The 27824-nt window shown below is 38.2% G+C and overlaps 1 protein-coding gene across 2 annotated transcripts in view; it reads left to right on the top strand.

Annotated features, from left to right (window-relative positions):
• Positions 1 to 27824, top strand: part of ARFGEF2 (ARF guanine nucleotide exchange factor 2) — a 150106-nt gene that overhangs the window by 69553 nt on the left and 52729 nt on the right. For both annotated transcript variants that reach the window (XM_077167366.1, XM_077167371.1), the window contains exons 15-23: positions 3143 to 3254; positions 3756 to 3961; positions 5701 to 5785; positions 5888 to 6059; positions 6654 to 6805; positions 7782 to 7910; positions 8967 to 9125; positions 15229 to 15376; positions 16540 to 16639. In XM_077167366.1, the coding sequence (XP_077023481.1) occupies positions 3143 to 3254; positions 3756 to 3961; positions 5701 to 5785; positions 5888 to 6059; positions 6654 to 6805; positions 7782 to 7910; positions 8967 to 9125; positions 15229 to 15376; positions 16540 to 16639 (1263 nt within the window). The remainder of the gene's footprint in view (positions 1 to 3142; positions 3255 to 3755; positions 3962 to 5700; positions 5786 to 5887; positions 6060 to 6653; positions 6806 to 7781; positions 7911 to 8966; positions 9126 to 15228; positions 15377 to 16539; positions 16640 to 27824) is intronic.

Genomic DNA, 27824 nt, shown 5'->3' with positions numbered 1-27824 from the left:
GAGCTGGTTCTATGAGAAAAATCAATAAGATTGAAGGACCCTTAGCGAGATTGACCAAAAGAAGAAGAAAGAGTATGCAAATAAATAAAATCAGAAAGAAGAGGGGAGATAATCACTAACCCCACAGAAATAAAGGAAGTAATGAGAGGATACTATGAACAAGTTTATGCTAATAAATTTAACAATGTAGATGAAATGGACAACTTTCTAGAAAGACATGAACAACCAGCATTGACTCAAGAAGAAATAGATGACCTCAACAAACCAACCACAAGTAAGAAATTGAATCAGTCATTAAGAAGCTCCCCAAAAAGAAAAGTCCAGGACCAGATGGCTTCACATGTGAATTCTACCAAACATTCCAGAAAGAATTAGTACCAGTCCTACTGAAACTCTTCAGAAAAATCAAAGAGAAAGGAAAGCTAGGTAACTCATTCTGTGAAGCCAACATCACCCACATACCAAAGCCAGACAAAGATATTATAAAAAAAGGTCTATTATAAAAGACCAATCTCTCTAATGAGTATAGATGCAAAAATCCTCAACAAAATTCTAGCAAATCGAATCCAGCAGTGCATTAAAAGAATTATACACCATGACCAAGTAGGATTCATCCCAGGTATGCAAGGATGGTTCAGCATAAGAAAGTCAATTAATGTAATACACCATATCAACAGTTCAAAGCAGAAAAACCACATGATCACCTCGATTGATACAGAAAAGGCATTTGACAAAATTCAACATCCTTTCCTGTTGAAAACACTTCAAAGGATAGGAATAGAAGGGAACTTCCTCAAAATGATAAAGGGAATATATGAAAAGCCCACAGCTAGCATCATCTTCAATGGGGAAAACTAAAACTTCCCCCTAAGATCAGGAACAAGACAAGGATGTCCACTATCACCACTTTTATTGAATATTGTGTTGGAAAGTCTAGCCGGAGCAATTAGAGAAGAAAAAGAAATACAAGGCATCAGAATTGGAAAGGAAGAAGTGAAACCCTCACTGTTTGCAGATGATATGATACTATATGTCGAAAACCCCAAGAAATCCACAGCAAAACTACTAGAGCTAATAAATGAGTACAGCAAAGTGGCAGGTTACAAGATCAACACTCAAAAATCTGTAGTATTTCTGTAAGCTAGTAATGAACAATATGAGGAGGAAATCAAGAAAAAAATTCCATTTGCAATTGCAACCAAAAGAATAAAATATTTAGGAATAAATTTAACTAAGGCGACAAAAGACCTACACAAAGAAAACTACAGGAAGTTCTTAAAAGAAATCACAGAAGACCTAAATAAATGGAAGGGCATATACCATGTTCATGGATTGGAAGACTATAGTTAAGATGTCACTTCTGCCTAAATTGATTTACAGATTCAATGCAATACCAATTAAAATCCCCAAAACTTACTTTTCAGAAATAGAAAAACCAATAAGCAAATTTATCTGGAAGGTCAGGGTGCCCCAAATAGCTAAAAGTATCCTGAGAAAGCAAATGAAGTTGGAGGTCTCACGTTACCTGACTTTAAGGCATATCACGAAGCTACAGTAGTCAAAACAGCATTATACTGGCATAAAGATAGATATACTGACCAATGGAATCAAATAGAGTGCTCAAATATAGACCCTCTCATCTAAGAACAATTGATCTTTGATAAGGCAGTCAAGCCAACTCACCTGGGACAGAACAGTCTCTTCAGTAAATGGTGCCTAGAGAGCTAGACATCCGCATGCAAAAGAATGAAAGAGGATCTGTATCTCACGCTCTGTACAAAAATTAACTCAAAAAGGATCAAAGACCTAAACATTAGATCTAAGACCATAAAACTATTAGAAGAAAATGTAGGGAGATATCTTATAAATCTTATGAGGTGGTTTCTTAGACCTTACACCCAAAGCACGAGCATTGAAGAAAGAAAGAAATGGGAACTCCTCCAAATTAAACCCTTTTGTGCATCAAAGAACTTTGTCAAGAAAGTAAAAAGACAGACTACACAATGGGAGACAATATTTGGAAACAATATATCAGATAAAGGTCTAGTATCCAGAATATATAAAGAGACTGCTCAACTCAACAACAAAAAGACAACCCAATTACAAAATGGGCAAAAGACTTGAACAGACACTTCTCAGAAGAGGAAATACAAATGGCCAAAAGGCACATGAAAAGATACACAACTTCCCTGAATATTAGGGAAATACAAATCAAAACCACAATGAGATATCATCTCACATCCACCAGAATGTACATTAGCAATAAAACAGAAAACGACAAGTGCTGGAGAGGACATGGAGAAAGAGGCACACTTATCCATTGTTGGTGGGAATGTCAAATGGTACAACCGCTGTGGAAGGCAGTTCGGCGGTTCCTCAGGAAGCTAAGTATAGAATTGCCATATGACCTGGCAATACTATTGTCAGGTATCTACTCAGAGGACATGAGGGCAAGGACACAAACGGACATTTGCACACCAATGTTTATAGCAGCATTATTTACAATTGTGAAGAAATGGAAACAGCCAAAATGTCCATCAACAGATGAGTGGCTAAACAAACTGTGGTATATACATATGATGGAATGTTATGCAGCTGTAAGACAGAATAAAGTGATGAAGTATGTAACAACATGGGTGGACCTTAAGGACATTATGCTGAATGAGATTAGCCAGAAACAAAGGGACAAATACCATATGGTCTCACTGATATGAACTGACATTAGTGAATAAACTTGGGGAATTTCATTGGTAACAGAGACCATCAGGAGATAGAAATAGAGTAAGATATTGGGTAATTGGAGCTGAAGGGATACAGATTGTGCTACAGGACTGATTGTAAAAATTCAGAAATGGATAGCACAATGCTACCTAACTCTAATACAAATTATTTTAAAACCCCGGTGAAGCTGCATGTGAGAATGATACAGGGAGGAGGACTGGGGGCACAAATGAAATCAAAAAGAAAGATGAGAAATTGAAAGTAGAAATCAGGAAAGCTATTTGGCTACGCAGGACTTTCCTGGTTGATATGTGATGACTCATTCATGGTGTTTTCTATTGTAATTTACCTCATATGCCGTTTTTTTCTGTCATTCAGATTTTGAAATGAGTGATCTGTGTCCCATCTGTTGTTGAAATAGGTTCAACAAGAAACCCAAGCGAGGAATCCAGTTTCTCCAGGAGCAGGGCATGCTGGGAACCTCAGTTGAAGACATTGCCCAATTCCTGCACCAGGAGGAACGCCTAGATTCTGTAAGACTGAGGGCTTGGCACTTGCATCTGGGTTCTGTCATAGAGATTAGGTGGCCCTGTGTGTGGGGCTGTTATACAAACTAGTGATTACAGCAGTCCTACTTATCTCTTTGGCCAGTGTTGCAAAGAGCTCTTCGTTGGAAATAATCTAATCTCCTGACAGGTTGTTGTATATTTGTTGAAACAGTGGCAGAGCTTAAAGTGTCCCTTGACTGCTGTAAACTATTCTGCTGCCTGGTCCTCTGCAGTTAACCTCCCTTTTGAGTGTGCCGCATCATTCCATCCATTTTCAAGTCTCTCATCCCTGGTCCTCTTCCTTCGTTTGTGGCAGAATAGAGTGAACCTGGAATAGTTGGGTGGGTCTGCAAGCTTTTCTAGCAAAATACCCTATTCTGGGCATTTGGAGCCAAGGTGTTCTGCCTCCCTGCTTTAGCTGAAGTGTCATTTGCTATAGATTCATTTTTGATGATTTCTAGATGTTAGTGAATATGTATATTTCAGACCCAAGTAGGTGATTTTCTGGGGGACAGCACAAAGTTCAACAAGGAGGTGATGTATGCCTATGTGGACCAACTTGACTTCTGTGAAAAGGAATTTGTCTCAGCCCTGCGGACATTCCTAGAAGGTTTCCGCCTACCTGGGGAAGCTCAGAAGATTGATCGGTTAATGGAGAAGTTTGCTGCAAGATATATAGAGTGCAACCAGGGGTGAGCACTGTGTTTAAGTCTCTTCCATATCAGTCATTTTGCTGACCTCAGAATACCAATCTTAGTTTGGTTACTCTTTCTAAATGTGTGCCAAATAGCTGGTTTCCTTCTGCTGCTCAGGCACTATGCTAAAGGATTATCTTGGGTCTGAGCCTCTCAGCCATTTATATCTGTCCCCATTCTAAAGACAAGGAGACTGAGTTATAGAGAGTTTAGATAATGTGCCAAGATCGCACAGATAGAACCCACACCACCAACGACTATAAAAGAGTAGTTTTACGAATTGAAAGGAGGCAGTTGGGCATGTTTTCCCTAAGCAAGAACAGCTCCCTGATTTAATATAAAGTAGATCTTAAGGGTTTTTGTTTTTCTTAAATCTGAGACTGATGAACAGGTTACAGAAATTTCTTAGATATGTGATTCCATCCTGGGACCTTTTCTGGTATATGGTTCATGTTTTTATAGGAAGTAGAGAGACAGAAGTGAGCTAGCATGTATTAAATATTTCCTGTACATCAGCCATGCCATGTATTATTTCATTTACTCGAATTAAGTCTGGAGTAGTATCCCTGTTTTACAGATTAGGAAACTGAGGCTCTGGGAAGTTAAGCAGCCTGTTCAAAACCTATTAGCTAGTAAGAAGCAGAGCCAGTATTGAATATGGATTTATCTGAATCAAAAGCTCATGCTCTTTTCCCTGGACATGAAGTTAAGAATATCTGAATACTATGTGAACATCATGTAGCAACTGTTGAGGAAACATTTTGATAATAGTTTTGCTTATCAAATCAACTTGGTTTCCATATTAATTGGCTCCAATCCTCCATATGCCAGCTGTTCCCAGGAGACAGCATGGTCAACAAGGCAGCACTGAGCCTTTTAACTAAGTGAATATTAGAATTTACTGTGAAGACAAAGTTGTGTTTTAATCATTGTAAACACGTCTCCTGTGTGGATCTGCAGGCTTAGATCTCTTCTTTAAGCAGCCTGATTTTATTAGAATATTGACCTTTCTTCGTATTCATCAGAATCTCTGCCTTTCCTTGGAGGCGGATTGCCCAGACCACTTTTTCTAACTTTACCCTCACTTACTTTGAGGCTGTGCATCCAGTTTTTTGTATTCCTTTTCTTGTCTGAGACAAAAAAAGAAAAGAAAAGCTATATTTCACCTGCATTTTGTTTAGACTAACACAAATATTTTCCTTTGTCTTTATCCTGTTAAATATTGTGATAATATAAGTAATAACCAACGAGCCATTTCAGTCTTCTTTATATTCAGTGCCTAGCCCAGAGCGTGGCAGGAAGGAGATGCTCCCAGGGACAGGACTAGGGTGAGGCCAGCAGGGCAGCCGGGTACAGAATGTAAGGCGTCCTCCCCAAGTTATGCAAGGGCAGGCTCAGCACCTGCGGGGGAGTCCCCCCTTAAATGTCATGCCTGGGGTGCCTTGCTTGACTCCCCTCATCCTGCTGCTAGATGCCCCTTACATGGCCTTCCACAGAAGTTTTTTAGTTGAAATTGCTTTATTCAGTCTATGTGTAGACTCTGACACATAGTCTTAAGTAAGTTTTTCCGAACTCTGGGTCATTAGTTAATGTTTAATGATGGATGAAAGCATGGAAGTCTTTGGCATCAGGTGGAGTTGGCAGCCTATTTTTAATGAAGATTGTCTCCATTATTAGCATTGTCTCCAAACCTCATCTCCATGAATGTTCTTCACATTTGGAATCTTTTCTTCCAGACAAACTCTGTTTGCTAGTGCTGACACTGCGTATGTCCTCGCATACTCAATTATTATGCTCACTACAGATTTGCACAGTCCTCAGGTAAAATATTTTAATTACTTGCATACTATAATAAATAAATAAATAGTTTTTTGAACCATAGGATGGATTTTAAATGATTTTTTATTTTTTAAAAAATTTCAGGTAAAAAATAAAATGACAAAAGATCAATATATTAAAATGAATCGAGGTATCAATGATAGTAAAGATCTCCCTGAAGAATATCTCTCAAGCATCTATGAAGAGATAGAAGGCAAGAAAATTGCAATGAAAGGAACAAAAGAACATACGATTGCAACCAAATCTACTAAGCAGAGTAAGGTCTAATGGCAAATTCTTTCTAATAATTCCAATTTTGAGTTATAACAGAATGCATGATTAAGTACTCTGATAAATTCAGTTAGCGTATCTAGAGTTTTGAGTTGGAGGTATGATTAAATTAATTATTATGATTAAGATCTTTCATAATATCACCATCTTCTGGTTAGATTTGTGATTAGGAAGAAGAGGGATTTAAAATAAGTAATCTGAGATCTAAATTATCCCCCTAAAAAAGTTCCTTAAAATGTTGCTTTAAGTGGTGACTGTGCCCAGCTTGATTACATTTCTCCTAGTTCAGGCTTTCTGTTTAAGACGTAATAGAGGGTAGTGGTTTAGAGCACAGGCTCTGGAGTCACACTGCCTGGGTTTAATTCCCACTTGTTATCTCCGTGGCCTTCTGCAAGTCACTTAACTTCTCTGTGCATCATCTTCCCCCTCTGAAAAAATCACGATAGTATTCGTAACAGACTCACAAAGCAGTTGGGAAGATTTGTGTGTTCATTGGCGTCAACTTCTCAGGACGGTGCCTGACTGTAGTGAACGCTGAGAGGAGGCTGGTTGCTTTCATGGTGCTCTCATTTCTTTGTAGGCGTGGCTAGTGAAAAGCAGCGACGGCTGCTGTACGACGTGGAGATGGAGCAGATGGCTAGGACAGCCAAAGCGCTGATGGAGGCCGTGAGTCACGCCAAGGCCCCGTTTACAAGCGCCACGCACTTGGACCACGTCCGGCCCATGTTCAAAGTGAGTGTCCTGAGACATGAGAAAGCATGCTGTAAGCCTGATGCTGGAGCTGGCTGGGAGGAAGGTGAAGAGAGGAAAGAACACACAGAGGTTTTTTGATGGTGCTGCGAAAGCGCCAGGGTCAGCCAAGAGCAGGTGCTCTGGAGTCGGAATGTCTGGGTTTGAAGTCTGGCTTTTTTTTTGGAGCTGTGTGATCTTGGTCAGGTCACTCACTCTCTGTTCCTCGTTTGTAAAATGGAGAATATCACAGTTGCTGTGAGTGCTTCTGGGAGTATTAAATGAATTAATATTTATACAGATAAAAGATAAAAAGATTTTTTTTGAGGCATCTTATTTCAGGGTTAGTTTATAAGGTTAGAGATTTGATGGAAGTAAAATACCTTGAGGTCCTTATTTTAAAAATGTCTAGAAAATGTAGGTGTTCTAATACATGGAATGTTATTTTTCTCCAAGATATTTTTATAACAATTGTCAATATTCTATTAAGACATCAACTCTAGAATTTTGTATGCTTGAAATTTATTTCCATGAAATTCACAAGAAAGTTGTAGGAAAATTTAAGTCTAAATCCTTTGAGTTATGAATCTTTCAGTAGACTAAGTTTATAGAGCAGAAGTCAAGCACATGACTGCTTGATGTGCGGTGCAGATGATTCTCAAGCCTCAGCAGGGAGTGAGGTCTGTGATTGATTAATGATGTCTGCTGTGAGCACAGGAAGATAGGTGTAGTGGTGCACACTACATGTTCAGTCTATTTTCAAACTATAAATACAGTATATAGCACATCTGTAGTGTTTATAGTATGTTATATAGCACAGTTTAGGAAGAGGTGCTTTATATGGTAAATGGAGCAGGTTTGAATTCAAAAGAGCAGTGGACTTTGGGATCCTGGCTATGCCCTTAAACGATAGTGTGACCTCTAAGTGCTCTTCCTATGCTGAGTTCTAAATTTTATTGAAACCTTCCTCTCTTGGTAGCTGGTGTGGACACCGCTATTGGCAGCCTATAGCATCGGGCTGCAGAACTGTGATGACACTGAAGTGGCTTCTTTGTGTTTGGAAGGCATCCGATGTGCAATCCGAATTGCTTGCATCTTTGGAATGCAGGTGCGTGTAAGTCAGCAAGGCTCCAGAGATGGTGCTGGACTGTGTTCTTTTGGATTTGGCAAAACAGAAACTATCAGAAATTTCTGAGTAGCCAAAATTCTTAGCAAATGGTTTATTCATGCCCACTGAGAAGAAACTTGAGATTTGTGCTGACAACCACCTCATTAGGGATAAAAAAATATGGGTGTATTGGATTAAGACCTCCTGTAAGGGTGGATGGAGTCCTACTATTTGATTGAATTTGGCAAAACAGTCTTTCTGTCTACTTGCCTGCCTTGGTACTTAACATTTTTTTTTTGTCCTTTTAAAATCAGTTTTTATTATAATTTCCCTTATTCCTAATTCTCATCTGGGGAAACAGATAGTTTAATGCAAAATGTGTGTGTCTGTAAACATTTTCAGTCTTGAAAAATTCAGGGAAATTAATGAAATAAAATTCTCAGACTGTTAGGACATCTGGATGTTATCAGCCCAGTGCATTAATTTCGAAGTCAGCAAGGATTTGCATTTCTTTGTTCCCAACTCATTTTACACCTGAAAAAAAATTTTTTTTTTTGTACCAAGATCACAGGCTTTGGAATCAGACAATCTGGGTTTCAAAATCCAGCTCTGCTGCTTCCTGGCCAGCCACGTGACACTGACCCAGCTGACTCCTCCTTTCTGTGACACCATTTATTTCCTCATTCGTGTGAACTTAAGAAGTAGATCTCCTTTGCATGATTGTTGTAGATACTAGAATTTATATGACACTCATAGCATCCAGCAGATTCTTCCCTGCTCCCTTCAAAGGGATGGAGCAGGGACAGATAAGTTTGCTTTAGATCATCTGCAAAGGAGAAGGCTCGTTCTCCAACCCGGTGGTGAGGAGGGAACCTCCGTGGGATGGATGTTCCATAGCAGGAGAGCACCGGCATGGAAGCACTGGCCTGTTAACGTGCATCAGGCCTGTTCACGCATGTGTGGAAGGTGTCAGAGAAGCGCAGCACACCCCTGTGGACGTGGAAGCAGCTGCGCGAGGGTAGACTCACCGTGCTCTCTCTTGTGCCACCCTTACAGCTGGAGCGTGACGCCTACGTTCAGGCTCTGGCTCGCTTCTCCCTGCTGACGGCCAGCTCCAGCATCACCGAGATGAAGCAGAAGAACATCGATACCATAAAAACGCTTATCACAGTGGCTCACACCGACGGCAACTACCTGGGGAATTCCTGGCACGAGGTGTGTGTCTTTGAAGCCTGATGGTTGCCTTTTCTTTCTTAGGAGACTCAAGCATTCCTTGTATTTAGAGTAGGCCCTTTTGTTGTTGTTAATTCCATTTTTCTTAAAGTCAAGTTTTCTCTCATTCACAAACACTGCATGTACCTGAAAGACTCTTGCGTCATGGAGGATGAGCGGGTTCAGATGTGCCACCTCACAGAGCATGTGCCGCAGCCAGCGTCCCACGGGGAGTATGCTTCCATTGCGGTGACTTTCTTCCTGCTTTATTGCCCCTTTTCCCAAATGTGCACGCACCTGCTGGGGTCTCGTGTAGTCAGTGCGTAGATTTAAGACAAAGCCAGGAGCCTGATTTCTCTCCTATTTGTATCTAAAAAGTAACACTGATGTTTATGATACACTGTTAGGAAGGATATGAGTGAGTTCACGTTATTGTTTTTAACTTTTATATTGAAATACTTTCAAACTTACAGGAAATACAAACCCCTTACAGAGAACTCCAACGTACTGCTCTCTTCTCAGATTCCCAGATCCACCAATTTTAATATTTTGCCACATTTTCACATTTTGATTCAGCTAAACAGTATCATTTTGAGTGTAAAGATAACTTTTTATGGTTCAGAATTGTGTGTCTTGCATGAGAGCTCCCATTCTAATCTGCTTGCAGCTGGAATTTCATGTTAATCAGTCCCTGAAATTTTACTTTTTGACAGAAATTAAATGGGCCACATCTCGCCTGCACAAGAGTTTTCTTTGTCCTGTATAAGGTTTTTAAATTTTTAAGTTGGTTGCTAACATTTAATATTGGTGGATATCAGATATAAATCCTGGTTATCAGCTTCTCTTTGAAAAATTGGAAAATATGGCAACATTGGGCCCACATTTCCCGCTTGTCAGCCAGTCACTTAGCAGAGTAGTTACTGCCCATTTAGACGGGGATGTGCTCCCCAGTTTGCCTCTGCCCCTGCCACTCTGTGTTGCTGATCTCCATCATTGCCTTGTCAGCTGCCATTTATCATCTCTGGCACAGCTGTTTTCCTTCCGTCTGGCTCATTTACATTACCCACCTGGCTCTTCTGGGCATTTCCTGCTGCCTGTTTCTTAGCTTCTTCCATTTAGAGTGATTCTCTCTGTTTTGGGAGTGTCATATTCTAGGCCAAGTCGCACTAGGAATATCTAAGAACCTGACATTCAGACTGATAGTTCAGAATACCAAACTGTGTTGTACTGTGGCATTAGTAAGCAGGGAAATGCAAATTAAAGCAGAAAATCACTTTTCAGCTATCAAAGCAGCAAAGATTTTTATTTTTAAGTCAGTATCGATCATTTGTGCGCTAATGGACAGTTTTGTAGGACTTGTTAGTATTGAAACTGCATACCCTTTGACTCATTAATTCTTTTAAGATTGTCACCTAAGGAAATAATTATGTGAGTACAAAGATGTCTTTAAAAGGACCTTCATCATAGTTTTAGTGATTCTGGAGAAAAGATTGGATTAGAAATAGCCTAGGTGTCCCAACAGTGAATGATTGCTTTTCAAAAAATGTAACTGCTTTGTTGAGATAGCATTAACATACCGTGCAATTGACTCATTTGAAGTGTACAGCTTTGGCTTTTATTACATTCACAGAGTTACGTATCCATCACCACAATCAATTATAGAGCATTTTTATCGCCCCTAAAAGAAACCTTGTGCCCCTTAGCCATAAGCTCCCAACCCCACATACATACCCACAGCCGCAGGCTACCACTAATCTACTGTCTCTGTCAGTTTGTCTGAAGTGGATATTTTGTATAAATGGAATCATACACTATGTGGCCTTTTGAATCTGACTTCTTTCACTTAGAATAATGTTTCCTGTGTATATCTGTGTTATAGCATCTATCAGTACTGTGTTTTTATTGCTAAATAATATTCCATTTTATAGCCATACCAGATTTTATTTATTCCATAGGATTTTTAAAAATAAGGGAGAAAGTAAAAGGAAAGTGATATGTTATCAAGTAAGATGAATGTTAATATGTGCAGCCTTTGCTGGACCTCACTAGAAGAAGTGATATTATAGCTGCTCACACTAAATACAGACTAACTGGAGTGAGGCAGTTACCAATGCAGAGTGATCCAGGGTGTGGTACTGGGGACTTAAATGACCCAGGTGGCAGTGCTACTCATGTTGTGATTTTCCAAAGTGATGAACAGCTCTTGATAAAGTTCAGAATAAACAACCCAGCAATACCATTGCTGGGAATCTACTCAAAGGAATTAAGGGCAAAAACTCAAACGGACATTTGCACACCAATGTTTATAGCAGCGTTATTTACAATTGCAAAGAGATGGAAACAGCCAAAATGTCCATCAACAGACGAGTGGCTAAACAAACTGTGGTATATACATACGATGGAATATTATGCAGCTTTAAGACAGGATAAACTTATGAAGCATGTAATAACATGGATGGACCTAGAGAACATTATGCTGAGTGAGTCTAGCCAAAAACTAAAGGACAAATACTGTATGGTCCCACTGATGTGAACCGACATTCGAGAATAAACTTGGAATATGTCATTGGTAACAGAGTCCAGCAGGAGTTAGAAACAGGGTAAGATAATGGGTAATTGGAGCTGAAGGGATACAGACTGTGCAGCAGGACTAGATACAAAAACTCAAAAATGGACAGCACAATAATACCTAATTGTAAAGTAATCATGTTAAAACACTGAATGAAGCTGCATCCGAGCTATAGGTTTTTGTTTTGTTTTGTTTTGTTTTGTTTTTACTATTATTACTTTTATTTTTTTCTCTATATTAACATTCTATATCTTTTTCGGTTGTGTTGCTAGTTCTTCTAAACCGATGCAAATGTACTAAGAAACGATGATCATGCATCTATGTGATGATGTTAAGAATTACTGATTGCATATGTAGAATGGTATGATTTCTAAATGTTGGGTTAATTTCTTTTTTTCTGTTAATTAATAAAAAAATAAAAAAATTAAAAAGTTCAGAATAAAACAAGAATTTACCAGTAGTTGCATATCTGCAAATTTTCAATGCATCCCAAAACCATGCAAAAACAAAAAACAAAAAAACTTGGCATTTACATGTATTGCAGAGTTTAGTTCTGGCCTTAGAGATTTTCAAACAGTTTTTTTTTTTCCTTTGCAAACTTTTTGTTTTGAAATACTTTCAAACTTATAGGACAGTTACAAAAATAGCACAAGTTCCATATAGAGAACTCCAGCAAACCCCTACCCCTCCAAATACCCAGATGCATCAATTTTGACATTTTGCCATATTTTCCATGTTACTCTATCTATACATTTATCTATCAGTCCATTTCTGAACTCTTGCATGTAGGTTGCATGCATTATGCTCCTTGAACACGTAATGCTAGCATGTGCATTTCCTAGAACTGAGGATGGCTGCACCTTAAGTGCACAAGAACTTTCATATTGATATAAAGCTTCTATATTCTGTGTTTCAGTTGTTTCATGCGTCCCAATAATGTCTGTCGGAGTCTTTACTCTTTCCTTGTTAGATCTCATCCAGGGTCAGTATTTTATTTTAACTGTCATTATCTCTTTAATTGCTCTTTCTTTCTTTCCTTTTTTTTTTTATCTGCGGAACATATACACAGCATAAACTTTCCTATCTCAGTCATTTCCAAGCATACTCTTCAATGGGATTAATCAAAATGTGGTACATCCATTACTTAGACCATTATTTGGCCACTTAAAATGATGTTTTTTAAAAGAGAGATGATACATTTTGTGCCACTCAACCCCCCCCCCCCCCATGGAAGTATATAATACCTCCTAAGACATGCTGTTCTCAAAAACTCAAACCTGAATCAGTTCAAGCCTCTAGTACCAGTTTACAGGAAATATAGGAGGACAGAGGAGGTGAGTCCTCTGACAGTTAAATGATCTGACCCACAGTCTCTAGAGACTCTCATAGCAAATGACCCAGATTCTTCAACAAATAAATTGCAAGAAAAATAATAGATGTAAGGGGAAAGGACAGGTGGAGGGTAGTGATGGGAGATTTATGGATTAAAAGCAATTCAAGAAAAAGAAAAAGTTGTTTTTAAAGCCTATTTAATTTTGTGGGAAGATGATCACAGTGTATTAAATAAAATGTCATTTTATTTACAACTCTGTGAGGGACTATCCTTTGTGGCGAACATACAGAAAATGACATTTGGAAGAATAAACCAAAATATTAGCATCTTATCTGAGTGATAGAAATATGGAACCTGTTTTCTTTTCTTTTTTTCCTCTTAAATCATATTTCTAATTTTGCTCCCATATTCATGCATTACTTTTATTTAGTGAAAAAACTATGGAAGAGTAGAGATAAAATCATGGAGACTGTTGGGGACTGATGACCTAGAAAGAAAATTGCGATCGACATCCTTTCTCTGTGGGTCCAGTAATTTAGAGTAACAGGCTCTGGAGCCAGACTGCTGGGGTACAGCCCTGGGGCTCTGCCTCCTCCTGACTACCCAGTCATTGGGCAGGTTGCTTAGGTCGTTGAGCTTCAGCTTCCTCCCCTGTACGCTTTGATGGGTTGTTGTGAGAATGGAAGGTTAGTGTGTGGGAACTGGCTTGGCACTATTCGACAAGCAGTGAGCAAGAGTTTGGTACATGCTAGATGGTGGTCATCATCATCATTATCATGACACAGTCCTTGTTGTTCCTTCTCACCTGACCTTGGCTTTCTCTGCTGCAGCTCCGGAATGTTCCAAATTAGAACTGTTGAGTTGTAAGATTTTCTCAAGTGAGGAAATAATTTCCCATCTTTTGATGAATCATAACACCTAGCAAATCAATGAATATTTTGCTCTCTCTCTCCTAGAACTTTTTTTTTTTATCCTGGGAAGTGCGATCAGTTTGGGGTTCCTGCTCATTGTAAAGTATATGACAGCACCTGGAAATGTTAATAAAAGTATTAACTACCTATTTGGTGTTCAGGACCCTTGAGAAATTCCAGTTGGAACTAATAAGTCTGTCTTGCAGAGTTGATAACATTCTTAAGGTTCCAGCTAGCCCCAGATCCTGGAACAGGGAGGGCATTAGTAGTTGAATACAAATGATTTTTTGAATACAAAGTTGAATACAAAAATAGTGTGTTGTGTGGCAGAATCAGGTGCTTAGAAAAAAAAAAGCATGACCTGGGGGTAATAGCCAGTACGCAGTCTCAGGATCATCAAAGAAGGACTTTGTGAGGGGGATATGTGTGAGCTGAGAACTGAAGCCATCTGGGGGATGTACCAATTCCAGGTATAAGAAATAGTGCAAAGATCCTGGGATGGGACCAGACATTTGAAGTTAAAGGAGCAGGAGGGAGGCCGGTGAGGCTGGTGTGTTGTGTCTGAGGAGGAGAGTGGAAGGGAGGTGAGTGTGCTAGGTCATACTAGAGAGTGAACTCACTGAGTGACCTGGTGGTGAACCCCCCTGCTCCGGGCAAATACTTTTTCTCTCTTCATTGAGCACTTACTAATTTGCATAATTAAACATCTATAACACATCTCCATTATACCAACTTTTTATTTGTGCATTTGCTCTTTTCCTTTTTAATAGTTAATAATAAAGACAGCCTGTCTTTAAGACCCACTGTTCAAAGGGTTGTCTAACTCAGGCTCCTGCTATGTGGCCAGTCATTTGATCCTTTGGGAAGCCACCCTCATATCCTTGGATTTTACTCTGGCTTTGAAAAGCTCCTTGTTTCAAAGAACTCCTGAGCTGCTGTAATTTAAAATTATAGTGCCTTTTTCTTTTTGTTTTTTTTGTATGCTGTATGGTGGGGGTCACATTTCAATGTCTTTCCATGTGATTGTACTGTTATTGCAGCACCATTTGTTGATTTTGATTTTTTTTTCCTGGAAGTACATGGGCCAGAATAGTGCCTTTATTTTTTTTGTTTTTTTATTTTTTTGCATGGGCAGGCACTGGGAATCAAACCCAAGGTCTCCAGCATGGCAGGCAAGAATTCTGCCTGCTAAGGCACCGTGGCCCACCTGGGATAGTGCCTTTTTAAGTTGTGAAGTGGGAACTCTTTTTTTATTTTTTTGAAACTCATTTTTTCATGCCTTTTTTTCGCTAGATCTTGAAATGCATCAGCCAGCTGGAGCTTGCTCAGCTGATAGGAACTGGTGTGAAGACCCGTTACCTGTCAGGGTCTGGACGTGAAAGAGAAGGGAGCCTGAAGAGCCACACATTGGCAGGAGAAGAGTTCATGGGCCTTGGCCTTGGTAAGACGCTGGGCCTCCAGCTAGTGGTCACAGAATTGCAAGTTAACGCAGATGAAACACTTCTTGTCTCATCAGGATGTCATGTAAACCATCTATTCCTGTGTGCCAACTGACTGTTTATTGATGCAACTGCAAGGGCTGCTTCAGCTAAGTTGCAGTTGAACTGTTGAGTAAAATGCCTGTCTTACTCAAATCAGTAGGATGCATTACTTTTCTTTCTGTACAGACAACTGTTTGTTTTAAAGTCTACAGCTTTAGTGTCTGGTATGGGGAGTGTGTACATGTGTTTCTAGGTTTTAAAAAGTGAAGTCATCATCTCTTCCATGTTCATTTGGGGGGCTTTTTAATAAATGGTATTCTTACACAAGTAGAATTATATCTGGCTATAACATTTGAGAGACTCTTCTCATAGTGATATAAAAGCAGACTAATATAAAAATAAAAGGGAAACAGAAATGTCAGACCACACTCTGAGTACTCATTTTACATATTTTAATTCCTTTGATCCTCATAATGATACAGCACGACAAGTACCGTTATCATCCCCATTTTGTATATGAGAAGACTGAGGGAGAAGGGGGTAAAGTGACTTAAACAAAATCACATTACAAGGAAGTGACAGAGGCAGGATTCAAGCTCAGGCTATGTAATCACAGAGAGTAAGCACCTAGATCTCTATTCAGTGGTTAACTAGTGTAGTATAATGATTAAAAGCAACAACTCTTTGAAAATGGGGTTCTTAATAGTAAGTATGTCCTTAGTGTGCTTGTAAGGGTGAATAGTTAAATTCTGTAAAGCACACTGAGCCTTCAGCAGGTGTAAGCTATTACACGTTCCAGGAACTCTGATTAGTATTGAATAATTCTTGTTTTCCTATATATAGGGACTATTAAATACTTTTACAGTATTAATGATAAAAATGTAAAAGAACATAGAGAAAGGAGAAGGTATGTAAAAACAAGGAAGCTTGAAATACGTATATATTTGAAATGCCAATGCTGAAACATAAGTTAGTCATTTTCTTGTGTCATCAGTTTAGTTTCTTGTTTCCTGTGAATCGATTCTTACTTATGTCTGTTGTCCCATAGTTGATAGCACAGGATACTTTATGCTGAGTGTTTGACTGTTTTTGAAGCACTGCTGATTTGTGTCCCATGTTTCAGGTAATTTGGTGAGTGGTGGAGTGGATAAAAGACAGATGGCCAGTCTCCAGGAATCAGTTGGTGAGACCAGTTCACAGAGTGTGGTCGTGGCTGTGGACAGGTAATGATTTGGTTCTCCAGTGAGACTAAACTCCCCAGTGACTTGTCTGGGTGTGGATGATTCATAATTTGAGTGTTAAAAGTATTGTTAGTTCTACATTACTAAAGCTAAGAAAGACTTAAAATGGCATATGTGATCCACACCTACTAATAACCTTCACATTTGTTTTGACCTTAAATTGCCTTATGACCATTTTTTTAAATTATAGTTTTAACATTCTAACAAATTATGTGAAAAACAAGAGTTTTTGCTTGTGTTGATGTTTTAAATTACTTTGTTTCCTTAGCAAAAGTTTCCTAGTAAAAAAATCTCGAGAAGGGTTTAGGATTTAAAACCTGCCATGAATGAGAATTGGCAGAATTGACATTTTCCTTTTATTTTTCCTGAAACTTCTTCATTATTTCTCTTTTTTTTCTGAGGTTTAACCTTAAAAATCCAGAACAAATATAGTTATGCCCATTTGAAGAGGTACCATACCAGTGCTTAAAAATAAATTTTCCTTCAAATCAAAAAGCTCCTGATAATTATCATTGAGTAGTTTTGTAAACTGCTGTACACTTAGCTAATGCCCTAACCAGTGCATTAAATATAGGCAACTTTTAGATGTTGGCAGTACCAAATTTTTGACATAATTAATATTGTTCTCAGAACAGTCCTCTTTATCTTTTAATTGTGCTCACCTTGCTCTTATTGCTTCTCTGTCCTCTTGAACCAAGATAGTGCCTTTATCATAATTTACTTTTTTTTTTTCCTTGGTGCATGGTCCCGAAGTTAAACCCAGTCTCCCTCATGGAAGGTGGGCGTTCTAACCACTGAACTACTGTGAACCCTATCATAATTTACTTTTGATGAGTTTTCCCTCTTTTTTCCATCCTGGTTTATATTTATAGAACAAAATGTTTATTCCTTTATTACTCACTTTTTTTTTCTGGTTTCTTGGTCTATGCCTGGTAATGAATATTAGAAATCTTGTCCAGTACCTTATTATGTGCTACTCTTTTTTGTTGTTGTTTATTGAGGTATAATTCACAAATTGTAAAAGACTCACTCTTTTAAAACATACAGTGCTTTCTATCCTTTTATGTTCTTCCTGTTTGTCTTTGAAACTAAATGAGTCTCTTGCAGAAATCGTATAGTTAGATTATATTTTTTCAATCCATTTTGCCGGTCTCTTCCTTTTGATTAGAGTGATTAATCCATTTACATTTAATATATTTGTTGATAAGGGACTGTTTACATCTGCCCTTATGCTATTTGCTTTTAAGACATTTTGGGTCTTTTTTGTTCCCCTGTCCTCCATACTGCCTCCTTTTCTATTAAATAGATACTTTCTGTTGTATCATTTAAAACCCTTTGTCATTTCTTTTGCTGAATCTTTTTTCAGTTAATTTCTTAGTAGTCGTTCTGGAAATTATAATTAATATCTTAATTATTAACCTATTTTGAATTAGTATAAATAATAAAAATAGTCAAAAATACAAAATAGTATAAAAGGTAATCTACAAAAATCTTTGTTCTTCTATAACTCCTCCCCCACCTTTGTGCTGCCATTGTCATACAAATGATATCTTTATTTATGTCCATCACCACAGATTTATGGTTGCAGTTTTTAAAATCAGAAAGAATATTTTAAAAATTCTAAAAGTTACAAATGCAAATTGCATTTATATTGTCTTTTATATTTCCTAATGTAATTACCTCTGCCAGTGTTCTTTATTTCTTCATGTAGTTCGAGTTACTGTCTAGTATTCTTTTGTTTCAGCCTGAAGCACTCCCTTTAGGATTTCTTGTAGGGCAGATCTGCCAGAAACCAGTTCTTGCAGTGTTTGTTTACCTAGTAATTTCTTATTTTCTCTCTTTTTTGGAGGATGGTTTTGCTGGGTATGAAATTCTTGCTTGAGAAGTCATTTCTTTTAGGGCTTTGTTTTGTCATCCCACTGCCTTTGGGCTCTGTGTTGCTAATGAGAAATCAGCTCTAAATCATACAGAGAATCCCTTATGTGTAATGAATTTCAGCTCTCTTGCTGCTTTGAAGATTATCTGTTTGTCTTTTAACAGTTTGGCGATGTGTCCAGGTATGGCTCTCTTGAGTGTATCCAATTTGGAGTTTAAGGCTATTGGATGTATAAATTACTGTTTCTCATCAAATTTGGGAATTTTCAGCCTCTATTTCTTCAAATATTTTGCAGCTCCTTTACTCTTCTTCTAGGATTCCCACTATGTGTATATTGGTTTACCTGATTATGTTCCACACGTCCCTTAGGCTTTATGCATTCTTTCCCCCTTTTTATTTCTGTTCCCCAGACTTGGTACTATTACTTAATCTATTTTCTTTTTTTTTTGGTTTTTATTTTTAAAAATTTTTTATTAATTAAAAAAAATTACAAGGAACAAACATTCCCAACGCATACACTCAGCAATTCACAATATCATCACATAGTTGCATATTCATCATCATGATCATTTCCCAGAACATTAGCATCAATTCAGAAAAAACATAAAAAGACAACAGAAAAATATAACAAACAGAAAAAAAAATTTTTACAGGCAATACCCCTTACTGATCCCTTTCATTGATCACTAGCATTTCAAATGAAATCTATTTTAACATTTGTTCTTCCTATTATTTATTTTTATTCCATATGTTCCTCTCATCTGTTAACAAGGTAGACAAAAGGAGCATCAGACACAAGGTTTTCACAATCACACAGTCACATTGTGAAAGCTATTTCATTATACAATCATCATCAAGACACATGGCTACCGAAACACAACTCTACATTTTCAGGCAGTTCCCTCCAGCCTGTCCATTACATCTTGGATAACAAGGTGATATCTACTTAATGCATAAGAATAACCTCCAGGATAACTCTCGACTCTGTTTGGAATCTCTCAGCCCTTGACACTTTATCTCATTTCACTCTTCCCTGTTTTGGTCGAGAAGGTTTTCTCAGTCCCTTGATGCTGGGTCTCAGCTCATTCTAGAGTTTTTCTCAATCCCTTGATGCTGAATCTCAGCTCATTCTGGGATTTCTGTTCCACGCTGCCAGGAAGGTCCACACCCCCGGTAGTCATGTCCCACTTAGACAGGGGGAGGGTGGTGAGTCTGCTTGCTGTGTTGGCTGGAGAGAGAGGCCACATCTGAGCAACAAAAGAGGTTCTCTTGGGGGTGGGTGACTCTTAGGCTTAATTTTAAGTAGGCTTGACCTATCCTTTGTGGGGTTAAGTTTCATATGAACAAACCCCAAGACTGGGGGCTCAGCCTATAGCATTGGTTATCCACACTGCTTGTGAGCATATCAAGAATTCAACTTGGGGAAGTTGAGATTTCCCCCGTTCTCACCATTCCCCGAAGGGGACTTCGCAAATACTTTTCCACTCACTGATCAAATCACTCTGGGATTCATCAGGGCATCACCTGGACAAACCAACAAAATCTCATGTCCTATACAAAGTTCCATGTACTTAAGGTGTTCAATCAACTATCTACATAAGTTATATTAGGAGATGTACTAGTCAAAGTATAGATCTGTACCAAATAAACATTTTTTGCTTTAGTCTCACACATTAGTTGAAATTTTAAAATATTAAGTACCATCTATTTTCAGCACTCTGCAGTAATGACATTCTTTTGTTCTTCCTCATGCAAAACCATTTTTTAGATTTGTACATTTAGTGACTATCATTATACACTCTAGGCATTCCTAGATTACACCATCTCAATCTTTATCTTTCTTTGTGATTTCATTTATGCCCCAGTCCTCCTCCCTCTATCATTCTCATATGCAGATTCATTCAGTGTTTTAACATAATTGTATTACAGTTAGGTAATATTGTGCTGTCCATTTCTGAGTTTTTATATTCAGTCCTGTTGCACAATCTGTATCCCTTCAGCTCCAATTACCCAATATCTTACCCTATTTCTATCTCCTGATGGTCTCTGTTACCAAGGAAATATTCCAAGTTTATTCACTAATGTCAGTTCATATCAGTGAGACCATACAGTATTTGTCCTTTTATTTCTGGCTAATCACACTCAGCATAATGTCCTTAAAGTCCATTCATGTTGTTACATACTTCATAACTTTATTCTGTCTTCCAGCTGCATAATATTCCATCTTATGTAAATGTCACAGTTTGGTTAGCCAACTGTCTGTTGATGGACATTTTGGCTGTTTCCATCTCTGGGTAATTGTTAATAATGCTGCTATAAACATTGGTGTGTAAATGTCCATTTGTGTCCTTGGCCTCGTGACCTTTGAGTAGAGACAGCATATAGATGGGTCCTGTTTTTTAATCCATTTTGCCAGTCTATGTTTTTTGATTGGAGAGTTTAATCCATTAACATTCAGTGTTATTACTGCATGGGTAGTACTTTCTTCTTCTATTTTGCCTTCTGGATTTTATATGTCATATCTAATTTTCCTTCTTTTTACCTTTACTCATAGTCTTCCTTTCTACACTCTTCTCCACACCTCTCTCCTGTCTTTGTATCTGTTTCTAGTGCTCCCTTTAGTATTTCTTGCAGAGCTGGTCTCTTGGTCACAAATTCTTTCAGTGATTTTTTGTCTGGAAATGTTTTAATTTCTCCCTCATTTTTGAAGGACAGTTTTGCTGGATATAGAATTCTTGGTTGGCAGTTTTTCTTTTTTAATAATTTAAATATATTATCCCACTGTCTTCTCGCCTCCATTGTTTCTGCTGAGAGATCTGTGCATAGTCTTATTGGGCTTCCCTTGTATGTGATGGATTGCTTTGCTCTTGCTGCTTTCAAGATCCTCTCTTTCTCTTTGCTCTCTGACATTCTGATTAGTAAATGTCTTGGAGTATGTCTATTTGGATCTATTCTCTTTGGGGTACACTGCACTTCTTGGATCTGTAATTTTAAGTCTTTCATAAGAGTTGGGAAATTTTCCGTGATAATTTCCTCCATTAGTTTTTCTCCTCCTTTTCCCTTCTCTTCTCCTTCTGGAACACCCACAACACATATATTCATGCGCTTCATATTGTCTTTCAATTCCCTGAGTCCCTGCTCATATTTTTCCATTTTTTCCCCTATAGTTTCTGTTTCTTGTTGGATTTCAGATGTTTTGTCCTCCAGTTCAGAAATCCTATGTTCTGTCTCTCGAAATCTACCATTGTAGGTTTCCATTGTTTTTTTTCATCTCTTCTACTATGTCTTTCATTTCCATAAGTTCTGTGATTTGTTTTTTCAGACATTCAGTTTCTTCTTTTTGTTCTTTTCTTGCCTTCTTTATATCCTCCCTCAATTCATTGATTTGGTTTTTGATGAGGTTTTCCATGTCTGTTCGTACATTCCGAATTAGTTGTTTCAGCTCCTGTATGTCATTTGAATTGTTGGTTTGTTCATTTGACTGGGCCATATCTTCAATTTTCCTAGTGTGATTTGTTATTTTTTGCTGGCGTCTAGACATTTAATTACCTTAATTAGTTTATTCTGGAGATTGCTTTCACTTCTTTTATCTAGGATTTTCTTGCTGGATGAATTTGTTGTCTATCTGTTCTTTGACATTCCGTTCAGCTTTATCTGGACCTTTAGCTTAAGTTTTGTTTAACAGAGGAGAATTTTTCAGTTCTTGTTTTCTTGTTTCTTGCCCTACTTGTGTGGTGCCTTTTCCCCACACACACTTAGGAGGGTCTACTTAGATATTATAAACCCCAGCCAGACTTTCCCAAACCAAACTGGCCTCCTATCAGAAGGAAAGAGTCACCTGCATTGGTTTTCCCTGAGGGTGAAACCCAGCAGGTTGAAAGACTTTCCTGTGAAGTTTCTGGACTCTGTTTTTCTTATTCTGCCCAGTATGTGACACTTGTCTGACTGCAGGTCCCACCAGCATAAGACGATGCGGTACCTTTAACTTTGGCAGACTCTCCCTGCTGGGGGCGTGGTGGAGACAGAGGAGAGGTTGTAGACTGGTTTTAATGGTTTCAAATTACCAAGCCCTGGTGTCTGAATTCCTTGATGGAGGGATTCCACCTGGGTGGGGCTTCACCCCTCTCCTAGGGGAGGCACAAGCTCCAGATAAGCCCCCCAAAGAGCTCACTTCTGTCTATGCCTGCAGCAGTTGCAGCCTGAAAAGGCCTGCCACTGTATCCAGAGGCAGTCAAGCCTTTGTAGATACACAGCCACAAAAACCTCTGTTTCCTTCTTTTTTTTTTTTTTTTTTATTTCATCCCCTTTTTCTGTCAGCCCTGCCCCCTTGGCGCCGGGGCAAAAATGAGCAACCTCCGCTTTGATCAGGTTCATCTCAGCTGGGGTCCTATTTTTAGTAGTAGGAATTTGTTAATTAGTTCCACAATTGGCGTTTGATTGTGCCCAGTCCCTGCTGCTGGTGAAGTCCTTTCCTTTCCCCTCTGGGAAGCGGCCTGTGGAGGAAGGGCCCTGGCCACCACAGCTTTGGGAACTCACGGTTCTGGGGTGTGCTCGCAGCCAGTCCAGCTGGTCCAGACTGGGGTACGCTGTGTGTCCAGTCACTATCGTGGCTCTGGGAGCTGTTTTGTACTGTTTCTGGTTATTTAGTAGTTGTTCTTGAGGACGAACTAAAATGCGCACGTTGTTAAGCCGCCATCTTGACCCGGAAGTCACTTAATCTATTTTTAAATTCACTTATTTTTTCTTCTGCCAGCTGAAGTCTGCTATTGAGCTCCTTTAGTGAATTTTTCATTTCACTTTTTAAACTTTTCAGCTGTAGAATTTGTTTGTTTTTTTAATTATTTGTCTTTATTGATATTCTGTTTTTGGTGATATGTTATTCTCAGATGTTTCTTTAATTCTCTAGATGTGATTTTCTTTATTTCTTTGAACATATTTAATAAAAGTTGATCTTAAAACTTAGTCTAATCAGTTCAACATCTGGGCCTCCTCAGGGACAGTTTCTATGAACTTTTTTTTTCTCCCTATGTATAGACCATACTTGTTCTTCTTCATGTCTTATAATCTTTTGCAAACATTAGATGTTTAAATAAGCTGATATAGCATCTCTGAAAATCTCATTCCCCACCCCTTACCCAGATTTTTTGTTGTTATTGTTGCTATTTGTGTTTATTGATGTTCTTTTATTTTTTAATTAATTAATTTCTTAAACATAACATATGAACACAAACGTTCTTACCATATGATCATTCCATTCTTGATATACAATCAATAACTCACGATATCATTACATAGCTGTATATTCATCATCATGATCATTTTTTAGTATATTTATATCAATTCAGAAAAAGAAATAAAAAGAAAACACAAAAAGTTTCATACATACCATACCCCTTACCCCTCCTTTTCATTGATCACTAGCATTTCAGTCTACTAAATTTATTTTAACATTTGTTCCCCCTATTATTTATTTATTTTTAATGCATATGTTTTACTCATCTGTCAATAAGGTAGATAAAAGGAGCATCAGACACAAAGTTTTGATTGGGGAGTTTAATCCATTTACATTTAGTGTTATTACTGACCAGGCAGTACTTACTTCTGCCATTTTGCCTTTTCGATTTTATGTCATATCTAATCTTTCTTTTTTTTTTTTTTTACCTTTACTTATCAGTAAGTAAAGGTATCTGCATTTCTACACTCTTCTCAACTCTTCTCTCTCCTGTCTTTTCCTATCTGTCTCTGGTGCTCCCTTTAGTATTTCTTGCAGAGTTGGTTTCTTGGTCACAAATTCTCTTAGTGACTTTTTTGTCTGAAAATGTTTTAATTTCCCCCTCATTTTCAGAGGACAATTTTGCTGGATATAGAATTCTTGCTTGGCATTTTTTCTCTTTTAGTAACTTAAATATATCATCCCACTGTTATCTCACCTCCATGGTTTCTGCTGAGAAATCTATGCATAGTCTTATTGAGCTTCCCTTGTATGTGATGAGTTGCTTTTCTCTTGCTGCTTCAAGATCCTCTCTCTTTGACATCTGACATTCTGATTAGTAAGTATCTTGGAGTGCATCTATTTGGATCTATTCTGTTTAGGGTTTGCTGCACTTCTTAGATCTGTAATTTTAAGTCTTTCATCATAAGAGTTGGGAGATTTTCAGTGATAATTTCCTCCATTAGTTTTTCTCCTCCTTTTCCCTTCCCTTCTTCTTCTAGGACACCCACAACACGTATATTCATGTGCTTCAAGTTGTCATTCAATTCCCTGAGTCCCTGCTCATATTTTTCCATTTTTTTCCCTGTTTTCTTTTGCTTGTCGGATTTCAGATGTCACATCCTCCAGTTCACTAATCCTGTCTTCTGCCTCTTGAAATCTACCATTGTAGGTTTCCATTGTTTTTTTTTTCATCTCTTCTACCTTACCTTTCATTCCCATAAGTTCTGTGATTTGTTTTTTCAGACTTTCGATTTCTTCTTTTTGTTCTTTCCTTACCTTCTTTATATCCTCCCTCAATTCATTGATTTGATTTTTGATGAGGTTTTCCATGTCTGTTCAAACATTCTGAATTAATTGTTTCAACTCCTGTGTCTCAGTTGAATTGTTGATTTGTTCCTTTGACTTGGCCATTTCTTCAGTTTTCCTGGTATGATTTGTTATTTTTTGCTGGTGTCTAGACATCTAACTACCTTAATTAGTTTATTCTGGAGATTGTTTTCACTGTTTTTACCTAGAATCTTCTTGTTGGATGACTTTGTTTTCTGTCTGTTCTTTCACGTTCAGTTCAGCTTAGGTTTTGTTTAACAGAGAAGAATTTTTCAGTTCTTGTTTTCTTATTTCTTGCCCTGCCTGTATGGTGCCTCCCCACTACCCCTTAGGAGGGTCTACTTAGGTATTATAGACCCCAGCCAAATTTTCCCAGACCAAACTGGCCTCTTGTCAGGAGGAAAGAGTCACTGGTGTCAGTTTTCCCTGAGGGTGAGACCCAGCAGATTGAAAGAATTTCCTATGAAGCCTCTGGACTCCTTGTTTTTCCTATCCTGCCCAGTATGTGGTGCTTGTCTGCCTGCAGGTCCCACCAGCATAAGGTGATGAGGTACCTTTACCTTCAGCAGACTCTCCCTGCTGGGGCATTATTGAGACAGAGGAGAGGTTATAGGATGCTGGCTTTAATCGCTTCACTTTTACAGACCCTGGGGTCTGGTATATTGCTTTGTGTATCTTCAGGTACTGTGTGCCCCCTCCTTTCCTTCAGGACCTTTCAAGTATTATGTGCTACCTGTTTTGTTTTTTTCTTTTTTCTTTTTCCATTTGCCCTGCCCCCTCTGTGCCAGGGCAAAACCCAGCAACCTCAGCTTTTACTTGATTTTCAGTTGCACTGGGGTCCTATTTTTAGTAGTCAGAATTTGTTAATTAATTCCACAGTTGGAACTTGGTTGCACTCATCCCCTGCTGCTGGTAAAGACTCTTTCCTTTCCCCTCTGGCAAGCAGCCTATGGGCGAGGGGTGCCAGCCACTGCGGCTTGGGGGAGTCACAATTCTGGGTGGGCTTGCAGCCAGTCCAGCTGATCCAGCCTGGGGTATACTGTGTGTCCGGTCCCTGACGAGGCCCCAGCAGTTTTTCTATTCTGTTCTTGGCTGTTTACTATTTGCTCTGGAGGACGAACTAAATCCCACACCTTGCTAATCCACTATCTTGCCTCCAGCCTCGTGTTTTGACCTTCTTGAATGAGTTCATTGAACTCCATTTGTCTGGCATGTGCTCACTGAAATCTTTGCTGATTTACCTTTAGTGGTTGGCTAATCGTTGGACAGAGATTTCCTGAAATGCCTGGGATGGTTACACCCCCTAGCCTTTACCAGGGAGCTCTATGTGTATTTTGGGGCACTCCTTGTTTTTTGTTTTTCTTTTTTTTGCAGATTTAATTGAAATATGTTATTATATTCCATCCATATTATGCAATCAATATCTCACCATATCATCACTTAGGTCACTTAGTTGCACAGTCAGCAGTGCATTGACTTTTACACCATTTTCATTACTCCAAAAAGAAAATTATCAGATAGATGCGAAAAAAGAAAACCCCAAACACCCTGTATCCCTTATCTCCCCCTATTATTGACCTCTCGTATTGGTGTGATGCCACAGTTACTGTTGAGGAAAGAATTCTAAGGTATTACTGTTAACTGTAGTCTGTATCTTGCAATAGATATTTCCACCTCCCATAGCATTCTGATTCATTCTTTGTACCAATATTTTACATTTGTTCTAGTTCTTGGAAGTACTTATTTAAATTTAAAGTGTTAATTGGTAACATACGTGACTCTAAACAGCCCCTTTCAACCCAAATCACCTACAGTAAAGCATATTCCTTATACTCCCACTAATAAGATACCCTCACCTTTTTTTTTTTTTAGAGTGTGTTATTTAATCTCCATATACTTTTGAAAGTTCTCATTCTTTGGTGGTTATTGATATCCAGCTTCATTCCATTGTGATCAAAGGAAGTACTTTGAATAATTTCAATGTTTTTAAATTTGTAAAGAGTTGTTTTGTACATCAGCATATAATCTATCCTGGAGAATATTCCGTGAGTACTAGAGAAGAATGTATATACTGGTGTTTTTGGGTGTGATGACCTATATGTCTGTTAGTCCTAATTCATTTATCAAGTTTTTTGACCTCTCTATTTCCTTATTGATCTTCTGTCTGGTTTTTCTATCTATACAGGAGCGTGGTATATTGAAGTCTCCTACTATTATTGTTGAAATGTCTACCGCTCTCTTCAGTTTTGCCTTCTGTCTGTCTTGTGTACTTTGGACCTCCTTGATTGGCAGCATAAGCATTTATGCTTGTTATTTCTTCTTGGTGAATTGTCCCTTTTGTTAATATATAGTGTCCTTTGTCTCTTATGATGTCTTTACCGTTAAAGTCTGTTTTGTCTGACATCAGTATAGCTACTCCTGCTTTCTTTTGGTTCTAACTTTTGTAACATCTTTTTCAGTTTCAGTCTATTTGTATCCTTGTGTCTAAGATTCCTAAAAAAAAAAGGAAAACAAATTAAAATGAGCCTCCTGCAAGTAGCATATAGCTGGATTATATTTCTTAATCCTTCTGTCAATCTTATGTTCTAATTGGTAAATTTAATCCATTAATATTCAAAGTTATTACTGAAATGGCGTTTCTTGAATCCATCATCTTATCTTTTGGATTTTATTTGTCAGATTTATATATTCTTTTCCCTCTTAGTCTTTTTATCCTTTAAGTTACCCTACTGACACTCTTCAATTCTGTG

The sequence above is a fragment of the Tamandua tetradactyla genome, chromosome 1, assembly GCF_023851605.1.
Source record: "Tamandua tetradactyla isolate mTamTet1 chromosome 1, mTamTet1.pri, whole genome shotgun sequence".
Lineage (NCBI taxonomy): Eukaryota > Metazoa > Chordata > Mammalia > Pilosa > Myrmecophagidae > Tamandua > Tamandua tetradactyla.
The sequence above is the reverse complement of the archived record's forward strand: the minus strand, read 5'-3'. Positions and strand labels throughout refer to the sequence as shown.